Source organism: Pteropus vampyrus, unplaced genomic scaffold (assembly GCF_000151845.1).
Source record: "Pteropus vampyrus isolate Shadow unplaced genomic scaffold, Pvam_2.0 Scaffold271, whole genome shotgun sequence".
NCBI classification, from domain to species: Eukaryota; Metazoa; Chordata; class Mammalia; order Chiroptera; family Pteropodidae; genus Pteropus; species Pteropus vampyrus.
Genome location: NW_011889052.1, coordinates 1368743 through 1380208, shown reverse-complemented (window position 1 = coordinate 1380208; position 11466 = coordinate 1368743). Strand labels below are relative to the sequence as shown.

The following is an 11466-nucleotide window of genomic DNA, read 5'->3' as shown; positions in this document are numbered from 1 at the left end:
GGGCGGGCGGGCGCGCGCACGCGTCTTTGTCACGGGGCGGGACGGGCGCGGCGCTGGCGGCCTGGCGTCCTAGTTCCGCAGCTTGGGCCCCTACCCCGCTCCAGCGCGGCCCGGCTCGGCCCCATGTACCGCGCGCTGTACGCATTCCGCTCGGCGGAGCCCAACGCGCTGGCGTTCGCCGCAGGCGAGACTTTCCTGGTGCTGGAGCGCAGCAGCGCGCACTGGTGGCTGGCGGCGCGGGCGCGCAGTGGCGAGACGGGCTACGTGCCGCCCGCCTACCTGCGCCGCCTGCAGGTGAGTGTGCTCCTCCCCGCCGGGCCACCGCATCCCCTAGTCTGGGCCGCATCGCAGAATCGACCCTGGGACTCCAGGCCCACGGGGACCTCCAACAGATAGGGAGTTTGAGAACCTGACCCTGAGACCCCAGACCCACGAGGACTGGGACCCCAAGAGCTCGCATCCCCACATAATACCAGGCCGTTGACAGACAACTCTAAGGACTCCAGACCTTCCAAAAGCGAAACTCTGGGACAGAGGCTCCTTGAGAATCCCAGACCCATTGGGATCTGAACCCCCATCTGAGTGGAGTTCAAGAGCGAGATTCCAGCCCCGCTGAATCCTGACCAGCTGCCCAGATCCCTGAGACTCCAGACCCTTAGTCTCTTTTTCCCTGGATCCCCAGGATCCAACACTCTTGCCTCTCATCCTCAGACCCCCACCTGGAGCCACTTCCCCCACCACTGTGACCTGGGCCACCCTGGACACCTATTTCCCCATCTTCTATGTCCACCCCCCCAACACACACTTGGACCCTGGAATCATAGGCACCCCTGTCCCCTAGATGATCCCTCAAAGCCCTGAGACCTCAGCGTCTTTCACTATCCTGTACTCAGTTACTCCCTAAGCCCAGCTCTTCCTAAGACCACCCACCCACCCACTTTGGACCAAGTATTGCAGCCCCTGCTGACCCTTCCTGGGAATACTTCCTGCTCCCCACCTCCCCAAGTCTCAGGTCCTGACTTTTCAGACTTCCTTTCTCTGAAAGGGAGCACCATCTTTCCTCGTCCTCAGCTGGGAGTGGGGGCTGCTACCATTGTGAGAAAGTAAGACCTCCCTGCGGCTTCCCCTGGTCTGACTATGGCCCCATTTATTTCCAGTGGAGGCTGCTGCCCCCCTTCTTCTTTCCCCAAGAATAGTCCTGCTGTGGGGGCTGGGGTGCAGTGTCTCCAGCTGGTCTATTCTGACCATGGTGGAAAGGAAGGCCTCCAGGTCTGGCCTGTGCCAGACACCCCCACCCCATCCTAGTCCCTAGCCTTTAGAAAACATCCCGTCCCAGCCTAGTTCAGGACAGAAATAACAAGATAAATTTGGAGATGTCATCTGGTCCTACCAGAGAGGATGGGCCCTGGGCCTTGGACCTCCCAGCCTGATCCTATCTGGGAGTGCCTGGGGTGACAGTGGGGAGTGCTGGACATCAGGGCTCCTGGGTCTGGAGTGAGCATATCAGACAGCCTCTTGGGCTGGGGGGTTGTTGGAGGCCTCTGGGGAAAGTCCTGCTCCTTCCACACGGGCCTGTGAGGCCCCTCCCCCTGAAAGGCCACTAGCGCTCTGTGTTTGGAGAAGGCAGAGAAGCTACCCGTCTTGTCTTCTCTGTGTCTTGGATTTCTGCAGATCTCCCTGCCTCGGTCTCCCTAACTGTCTCTGTGTTATTCTGACTCTCCACCTGTGTGTGCTTTTCTCCCTCCGAGTCTCTCCCTGTCTGTCTCCGGCTCTCAATTCTTTCTGCGTTATCTCCCTCTGCCTGTCTCTCCCTTCCCCACCTCTACCTCTGGGTCTGTCTTTCTTTCTGTGTGTATGTGTGTCTTTCTCTTCCTGTCTGTTTTTCTGTCTCCCTACAACTGTGCTACCTGCAGGGCTTCGCTAACCTCTGTGTCCGTCCGTCCCCATCAAGGCAGCTTCTCGAACCTGCTCTGGAGTGACATCTCAGTTCTGAGGCTCCTGTGTAGCCTGATGGACCATGTGTGCCAAGAATGGGAGGGGTGAGGCTGTGTGATCCCACAGCTGCCACCCTCTACGCCCCACCACATGCCAGGCAGGCTGGGTAGATTAGACCCCTAAGTTGCCGGAGATGGCAACACAGAATCTGGGGCAGGGGCCAGGCCCCTTTCTCGTACTTGTCTTTGCCACAAACACAGAACTGCTGCTTTCCCGGACAGATCTAGAAGATTCCTGGAACAGCTTGTGAAGGGATGAGTGCTGGCAGCAGGGGTGTGGAGGGGAGATCCCTTTTGGTTTGTCCTCAGCTACCAGGGTCCCAGTTCTGAGTATCTCGGGCCAGACGGCTCTGCGAAAACAGGGCTGTTCTGGAGTGTGACCTTGGTTTTGTGAAGAATCGGCAAGATCCAGAGTGATTCGTTAAGGGTTCCAGACAGTGGAGGCTGCCTGCCTGGCAGCTCAGCCTGAGCTCTGTCAAGCCTGGGGATAGGCTAGTTGTGTACTCCTGGCCTCAAGCTGGGGGGCCTTGGGCTGTGTGTTTGCTCTAGACCTCTGGTTTTCAGAGACATCTTAGCTGAGAGCCTCCCTGTGGGGTGAAATCCTGAGCAGGGCACCAGTACGTCGTGCCCCAGCTCCCTGAGCGATGCAGTGTGAGAACCCCATTTCGTATTCTGGTCTAGCTTTCTGTGTTCGCATCTAGCGTTCTAGGCTTCAGCTGTCGTGGTCCTCTGCCCCGGGCACCATCCTGCGCTGTGCTTGTGCTCAGTACCCTCACTTGACCCCCTGGTCTAACTGTCTACCCCTTCCTCCCATCCAGGGCCTGGAGCAGGATGTCCTTCAAGCCATTGACCGGGCCATTGAGGCTGTGCACAATGCAGCCATGCGGGATGGTGGCAAGTACAGCCTGGAGCAGCGTGGAGTCCTCCAGTGAGTGTGGAGGGCACCTCCCAGTGAGCGTGGTGGGGTGGGGGCCTTCAGGGGGTACCTGGAGGCGCGGAGGGCAGGGTTGGTGGTACCGCAGAGTGAGCGGAGCATGAAGGAGGTGGGAGGGGCCTGGGCTATTAGGACCCAGCATCCCACAGGGAGCACGTGAGGACTTTGGGAGTTGTGAAGTAACACCCCCAGTAATCTCCCTGTTCCTCTGTCAGGAAGCTGATCCACCACCGGAAAGAGACTTTGTCCCGCAGGGGCCCCTCTGCCTCCAGCCCTGTAGCTATGACCCCGTCCACCAGTGACCACCATCTGGACGCTGCCGCTGCCAGGCAGCCCAATGGGGTGTGTCGGGCCGGGTTCGAGCGGCAGCACAGCCTGCCCAGTTCTGAGTATCTCGGGCCAGACGGAGGCCTCTACCAGGTACATGGTGAGAACATCCTGGGGAAGGGAGGTCGGTGGGGCCTAAGGCTTTGTCCAGAGGGATGAAGGGTCCACGCGGGTCAGCCACGCAGGACAGTGGCAAGATGCAGCAAGCCCAGAGCCATCGCCCTTGGAGCTCAGGGCCCGAGCCAGGCTGGCACCCCCGAAGGCAGCCTGTCCTCTCAGGTCCCACTTGTGTCCTCCCAGATTCCACCACAGCCTCGCCGAGCGGCACCTGCCACACCACCCCCACCTGTGAAGCGTCGAGACCGTGAGGCTCTGGCGGCCTCAGGGAGCGGTGAGAAGGCAGCGTTGGGGGGATGGGGAGCACCCTGTGCTTGGAATGGCTGCTCTGTTGTGTCAGGGAGTTGGGGGTTCCAGGCTTGGGGGGAAGACAGGGCACATGTTGGGGCAGTTGGGGGCTCTGCAGAGGAACTAGGCCTTGTACTGCGGGACAGGGGCTCTGGGCTTAAAGGAGTAGGGGCCCCCAGGGGGCTGCCTCAACATAGCATCCACTCTCTGCCCACAGGCGGCCGCAACGCCACGCCCTCCGGGGGCAGTTCTGTGTCCAGCGGCTCCTCAGTCAGCAGCACTTCCCTTGACACGCTCTATACTGGCTCCAGCTCATCCGAGCCGGGCCCCAGCTGCTCACCCACACCTCCACCTGTGCCCCGCCGAGGCACCCATACCACTGTGTCCCAGGCCCAGCCCCCTCCCTCTAAGGTGCCAGCCCCCGAGCCTCCTACAGAGGAGGTGGCAGTTGATACACCCTCGGCTCCTGATGAGCTAGAGGCCCTGGGTACGCTGAGCCTGGGGACCACAGAGGAGAAGGCGGTGGCTGAGACAGCCGTGCCCAGGACCATCGGGGCAGAGCTGATGGAGCTCGTGCGGAGAAACACCGGCTTGAGCCACGAGCTATGCCGCGTGGCCATTGGCGTCGTGGTGGGCCACATCCAGGCCTCCGTGCCAGCCAGCTCACCTGTCATGGAGCAGGTCCTCCTCTCGCTGGTAGAGGGCAAGGTGAGGGTGGGCGGCAGGGCCAGGGGCCTCCCTGTCCTCGGGCTGCCCTGCCACCCCTGCCCCATTCCCACCCTCACACTCGATTGTGTCCAGCCTTTATCTGACAGGTGTTTGTTGACCTCTAGCTCTAGGCCCCCACTCTGCTGGGTGCTGGGGACATTTGAGCTGATCCTTGAAGGAGAGAGGTAGGAGCATTCCAGGCAGGGGCTCAGCCTGGACAAAGGCCGTGAGGCAGGACCAAGCTTGGCTCTTAGGATGGAGCAGAACAAGGCCAGCATGGCTGGAACACGGAGTAAGGGAGCAGTTGGTGTGGGAGGAAGTGAGACCTGAGGCAGGTGACAGGTGAGACCATATACGAGTGGCCAAGAGTTCTCTCTGGCTGCAGGGAAGTAATGGACATAGAGCATGAGTGAGGGCAGTGCCTTGCTGACCGTGGCAGTGGAAATGGGTGCTTCGAGAGCTACGATGAAGCCCAAGTGCCGACTTAGATGTGAGTTAGATGTGTGGGCATCATGGGGTGAGTACTGGTCAGGGAGCAGAATTGGAGGACAACGAGCCCAGTCTATACAGTGGGGACCAGGTAGGCCAGAGGTCCCTCCTTGGGGCTCTGTGGCTCCTTCAGCTTGGGTTTGAGGTCGGGGAGCAGTGGTCAGTGGGCTTGCCTGTGCTAGGAAACTTCAAGGGGAACATGGGAGATGGGTAGATGATAGGCCTGGTGGAATCGGGGGGTGGGGTTTCAGAGCCTCATTCAGGCAGCGATAGAGCCTGTGGTCACCCTCGGAGGGGAGGTTCACCCAGGTCTGGCATGAGAGGCAAGTTGCTGGAAAACACCTCACGTGAACATTTATGCAGAAGCCTGCCCCTGGGGGTTATCGAGAATGGGGGATGGTGGAGTTATTGGAGAGAGATGCAGAGCCGGGCGGTGTCCTTGGGAACCTCGATGGGGACAGCTCTTTTGTGGGAGCTTGAAGAGCAGCAGTGGGAAGAGAACCTGGGTCTGGTACCCTCACAGGTCTTCAGAGGACACCGAGTAGGGGCAGCGCTGGTAGGTGAGGCCAGGGCCTCTCATCTGATGCCAGCCTAGCGCTCACGCCCATGACCTCAGGGTCTAGGTCGAGCTCCAGGCCTCAGGGGCCTCCTGGATATGGTGATGCCAGGGGGTGTGCTGAGCCATGCCTTGCCCTCTCCCCACAGGACCTGAGCACTGCCCTGCCCTCAGGGCAGGTCTGCCATGACCAGCAGCGGCTAGAGGTGATCTTTGCAGACTTGGCTCGGCGAAAGGACGATGCCCAGCAGCGCAGCTGGGCCCTGTACGAGGATGAAGGTGTCATCCGCTGCTACCTGGAGGAGCTACTGCACATTCTGGTGCGGGGTGGGGGCCCACAGCTGTCCCCAGTATGCAGAGCAGCTGTCCTCAGATAGGGCAGGGACCACCCTGCACCGTCCTCCAGTGCTCAGGAGTCTCCTTTCCGTGGATTCAGCTTGCTCACGTGTGGCCGCACAGCTCACACTGAATGACTGTCACCCTTCCTCCTTCCACAGACTGACGCAGACCCTGAAGTGTGCAAGAAAATGTGCAAGAGAAACCAGTTCGAGTCTGTGCTGGCCTTGGTGGCCTACTACCAAATGGTGCGTGCGAGACGGAGGGGCGGGCGTGGAGGGACCCGGGTCGAGGTGGGAATTCTGGGTACTGAAGACACAGGGTCCCCTGCCAGGAGCACCGGGTGTCACTGCGGCTGCTGCTCCTCAAGTGCTTTGGTGCCATGTGCAGCCTAGATGCAGCCATCATCTCCACTCTTGTGTCATCTGTGCTGCCTGTGGAGCTGGCACGGGACATGCAGACAGACACGCAGGGTGAGGCAAGGGAAGCTTCCCACCGTCTGAGGGGGTGGTTTCTTACCATCTCGGGCTCTGACGGCCTGCCTTGCTCCCCCAGACCACCAGAAGCTCTGCTACTCCGCCCTCATCCTGGCCATGGTCTTCTCCATGGGGGAGGCGGTGCCGTACGCACACTATGGTAAGCGGGCGGTTGCTGACCAGCTTCCTGCAGGGGGCCCACAGCCAGCCGGAGCTGGGACCCGTGGCCTGAGGGCCTGGGGACCCACTGATCAGAGCTGGACAGGCATAGAGTGTCTCCAGGGCTCACAGAAACCCGGGGAGGTTGGGCGGCGTGTGGAGGGGAGCGGGGCCGCAGGCTTCCTGTGCCCTCTCCCAGAGCACCTGGGCACACCCTTCGCCCAGTTCCTGCTGAGCATCGTCGAGGACGGGCTGCCCTTGGACACCACCGAGCAGCTGCCGGATCTCTGCATGAACCTGCTTCTGGCTCTCAACCTGCACCTGCCAGGTGGGGGTGGGGTCCGGCTGGGAGGTGGCCGACCAGCTCAGGGCCCTCCAGGCTTAGCGGCTGTGCACACCCATGTCCTTCCTCAGCCCCTGACCAAAACGTCATCATGGCCGCCTTGAGCAAGCACACCAATGTCAAGATCTTCTCCGAGAAGCTGCTCTTGCTGCTGAACAGAGGCGGTGAGGGCCCAGGGATCTGTGGGGTACCACTTCCATGTCCTGTGACTGCACCACCCCCATAGCTCCCTGGGGCCACCCGGCCTCCGACGAGGACCACCCTCTTGCCTCTTTCCCTGCCTCCTAGATGACCCTGTGCGCATCTTCAAACACGAGCCGCAGCCGCCGCACTCCGTCCTCAAGTTCCTGCAGGACGTGTTTGCCAGCCCCAGCACAGCCGCCATCTTCTACCACACGGACATGATGGCGCTCATTGACATCACCGTGCGGCACATCGCGGACCTGTCGCCCGGAGACAAGGTGCCTGGAGGTGGCTGCGGTGGGGGACGGTAGCTGTGTAGAAACCGAAACAGAAAGGGGGGGATACGACACTGAACGGAGACGAGGGACGGGGGGTGCTGCTGGAGCCAGGTGAGTGTGGGAGGCTTCTCAGGAGCCATGACGGGTGTGCCAGGACCTAAAGGAGCCAGCCATGGGGTGAGGAGGGGGCGGACTGTCTGGAGGGGGCGGTGGCAGCAGGCGGGGAGCGCGTCTCTGAGGAAGGGGAGTGATCTGACCACGTCCCAGCGGGATGCTGAGTGAGAGCACAGCAGAGGCGGACGCCCGAGAGGAAGCAGCTGCAGCTGTCAGGTGGCGTGCACGCGGTGGGGGATGAGCTCGGGGTTGGGGGCATTGGAACTGGATCTGGCCGGGCCGGCGGCCACATCTGCCTTGAGCAGACAGATGGAGGCAGCACTGATTGCTGAGGTAGGGAGGAGCTTTGGAGGGGGAAAGATGGAGTTGTGTTTTGATGTGTCAGGATTGAGAAGACACCTGTTAGACATCCAGGTATAGAGGATGTCGGAGAGGCAGCGGGGTGGGAGTCGGGACTGGAGAGGGACACTTTGGAGTTGTCTGTGCAGAGATGTGGTGGGAAGCCTGTGACAGAACCATCACCTGGGGAATCGGATGGCGGGGTCAGAAGGAAGCTCAGCCCAGGGCCCAGTCTCCCAGAGCAAGTAGAGAGAAACCCAGGAGGCAGCCGAGAGAACAGGAGCCTGAAGCCACGTGTTTGGAGGAGGAGGGAGCTGAGCCCCCTCCACAGTTAGAAGCTTAAGGGCTGAGCATTGGCCTTTGCATATGCCACACCGAGGTGAGTGGCGACTGACAGGCCCTGTCTGTGGAATGGAGGGAAGAGAGTCTGAGTGGAAGGTTTGAGAGCATTCGGAGTTGGAAGGGAGGGGAGACGGGGGCTGGGGGTTGGAAGCAGTAAACAGAGACAACTCCCGTGAGTTTCTGTGAAGGGAAACAGAAAAAAGGGGGGGTCACTGGAGAGAGATGTGGGGCTACGGAGAGTGTTTTAAAAGTGGGAGGTGCTGGGGCGTGTCTCTGAGCCAGAGAGGACGTTCTGGGAAGCATAGAGAAACGGACGGTGTGTGGGGAAGAGCGGGCTGCTGTAGAAGGCAAGTGGATGAGGCTGTGGGCGAGGGTTGAGGCCCACGTTGCGGGGTGGCCCCTGACAGGGGCTGCGGCAGATCATCCCAGTGGGATCAGGGGAGATGTGTGTGCCGAGAGAACACGGGGCTTTCTGAAAGATCGCTTGGTCTTGCCGTGAAGCACAGGCCAGCTGACCGGGCAGCCTAGGCTTGGAAAATAGGAGGTGGGCAGTGGGGCTTTAAGGGAAAGCGAACAGGGCCGGGGAGAGCGGTGGGAGGGAACGAGGTTGAGGCCTCTGCACAGGTCTGGTTGTCTGCTGCTTAGACACTGGGGTTTGATCTGCGGGCGCTTAGGTCTGGCCAGGGTTGCGAGTTGTTAGCAGGGCGAGGCTGCCTGATGGTGGTTTTGGCATTGGCCCATCGAATCAGAGGTAGAGAGAGACCTGAGGGATGGCGAGGGGGACAGACCAAGAGAAAATGCTGGGGTCGGGTCACTGGATTGGGGGTCTCGGGTAAGGAGCAGCTTGGGTGTCAGGTTGGAAGGGCTGTTGGAGCTCTTTAACCCGAGGCGCTGGGAGGGTGAGTTGGGGGTGGGGATTGGAGATCCACAGGTCTTAGTGATGGATCGGATTTGGGATGTGTGAGGAGAGCCGAGTCACAAACACCTGCTGGTTGGGCCTGTGCGTTTGATTGGGCGGCAGTGCTCTTTTTAATGATAAAGAACACGAGAAGGCCTTCAGCTTTGGACAGGTGGGGACGATCTGGAGTTTGATGGTGGATATAGGGGTCTCTGAGATATGTAGGAGGTGACAAGGGAGCAATTGGATTTTCTTGTCTGGCGCTCACAGAAGTCTGGGCCAGAGGTATGAGTGTGGGTCGCATTTGGAGCTGTGGGTGGAATGATGTCTTCGAGGGCGAGGGGACAGTGAGAAGCAGAGGGTCCCCGACTGCAGACGGCAGCACCACAAGGGCCTAGCGTTACAGGACAGGCAGGGGCTCACTGCTTCTCCTGCTACCCCTCAGAGCCAGGACTTCCTCCCCGGCCACACTCTGGAACTGTCTAGGTCTGGGGTGATTCATTCATTCACTTACTTATTCAGCAACTGTCGAAGGTTATTTTTGTGCCAAGTACATTGTGGATGCTGGGGATGCGACCCTGATCTTCTCTGGTGTGAGCTGGTCTTCAGCTCCAGGGTCCGTGCGGCTGCCATGAGGCAGTAGTGGCCTGTCCACTGGTGGCAGGGCCTCGCCGGGGTCCGTGAGCTTGCGTGCTCTTTCCACAGCTGCGCATGGAGTACCTCTCTCTGATGCATGCCGTGGTCCGCTCCACGCCCTACCTGCAGCACCGTCACCGGCTCCCTGACCTGCAAGCCACACTGCGGCGCATCCTGACCGAGGAGGACACCTCGCCCCAGTGCCAGATGGACCGCATGATTGTCCGAGAGATGTGCACGGGGTTCCCAGTGCTGGGCGAGGCTCCCAGCTAGCGTCTCCTCCCCCACTTCCCTGCAGCCCCGGGCAGGGTGCGCTCCCCAGCCCCTGCCCTGCAGCCCTGAGCAGGGGCAGGGGACTTGGGGCTTGGCCCTAAGAATGTGTTGCACTGACAGTGTGAGTGGGGTAGGGGTGGAAGGGACCTGAGCAGGGGCCCCCTGGGGTAGGGGTGGAAGGGACCTGAGCAGGGGCCCCCACCTGAAGTAGGGCTAATGCGAGGGGCCAAGTGCAGGATTGGGGACCACGTTCTGGGAGCAGTGCTGGGGCAGAGGGAATGTGTGAGCTGAAGCCCCTCCATCTCCCGGTAGCTGCCTCTTCAGCATGCCCCCCCACCCCCCGCCCCATATACACATGCACACTCAGTCCTGCTGCTGCTCCAGGCTGGGCCAGAGCCCCCATCCCCCCAGCCTGGTCTGTGTCCCGGGCTTCAGCAAGCCATGTCCTTGGGGTGAGGGGAGACCTCCCGCCAGCTCTATTCTTTGCCTTAGCTTTGTGCTCCCTTTGCTCCCACCCCTGGGGCCTCGGCCAAGCTGCTGCTTTGAAAGCAGAATCTTGGACGCAGGCCACCCATCCTTGAGCCTCACAGAATGGTGTGATGGCATCCAGAAAGCCAATGACAGAATCTATTTTCTCTGTAAAAACGTAGACTGAAAAGCCATGTGTATTTTCCTATGTGCTGTAGCTCACCTTTGGAAATAAATCACAGGCCTCTGGAAACAGACTTCCCTGTATGATCCTGGGTGGTGGTAGGAGAGGGTGGGAAGGGGCACTAGGGCCTCGGGACCTCACCGAGCGTACCCTGGTCTCTCCAGCCTGAGGAGGTGATGGTTCCAGACAGGCCTGTCCTTCAAGGTCCCTTGAGCCCTGTTCCAGCCTTTCTTCCCTGAGTTCCCACTTCTGGGCCACAGCCACAGCCAACTAGTGTCCTGTGGTCGGTTGGCAGGTGACTGCCCCTCCAGGCTTCACTTAAAACCGTTCTTTGCCTTGATGGAATGCTATCTCTCTCCTCTGTTAAAACCCTACCCCAGCCCTGGCCTCTCTCAACACCTGGGCCCTGCTCTGTTTTTCTTCCTCATTCATCGTGGAGCCCAACAAGATCCCCTCATTTTGCAGCCTCAGCAGAGATTTTGTTTTGGTAATTACAGTAGGACAAAAAGTATCAAAACAAGTGTGGGGTTAGATTTACACTACTGTTGCAGGGGAATTAGGAGCCATTTGGTAAAAACTTCATTTTCCTTGTGGGCTCCCAAGTTAAAAAGGCTCTTGCCATAAGTAGGGGCAGAGAGTCAGGACCCAACCAGTTGGAATGGTTTTCATCAGTTTCCTTCATTTTTTACCCAAGACGATTGTTAACAGATGATTCCATACATCCAGAATTGCTGATACTCGGACCTCCGGTCATGATTTTTCCTTTCTCACTGGGATGCTGAAGGCAGAGGGCTGTTCTCCCAACAGGGCCGTGATGCAGTGAAGCACAGGCCAGGGTGGGGTCCCCAGGAAACAGGTCCTTGGGAAGCTAAGACAGGAACATTTGACGGGATCCATGGGAGCAAAGCCCAGGAGGCCGATGGGTAGACATCCTTCCTTAGCTGTTGACTCTTTGAGAAGGTTAAATGCACAGGCTCACTGGACCTGAGGAGGGGCTGACCAGATGTTTGGTCCTGGTAATGCT

At 59.8% G+C, this 11466-nt stretch overlaps 1 protein-coding gene across 3 annotated transcripts; it reads left to right on the top strand.

Moving 5' to 3' along the window:
* Positions 1-43: 43 nt before the first annotated feature.
* On the top strand, positions 44-10511 carry NCKIPSD (NCK interacting protein with SH3 domain). 3 transcript variants are annotated; one of them, XM_011375380.2, is made up of 13 exons: positions 44-294; positions 2813-2922; positions 3144-3348; positions 3556-3646; positions 3878-4368; positions 5563-5733; positions 5911-5997; positions 6084-6222; positions 6305-6385; positions 6584-6712; positions 6799-6891; positions 7016-7188; positions 9587-10511. In XM_011375380.2, the coding sequence occupies exons 1-13, from the start codon at positions 124-126 to the stop codon at positions 9788-9790; spliced, it is 2145 nt and encodes a 714-aa protein (XP_011373682.1). In that variant the 5' UTR covers positions 44-123; the 3' UTR covers positions 9791-10511. The 3 variants fall into 3 exon arrangements, with proteins under 3 accessions (XP_011373682.1, XP_023376360.1, XP_011373683.1); XM_023520592.1 differs by lacking the exon at positions 6584-6712; XM_011375381.2 differs by lacking the exon at positions 44-294 and having other exon boundaries at positions 2815-2922; positions 3144-3355.
* Positions 10512-11466: the final 955 nt, after the last annotated feature.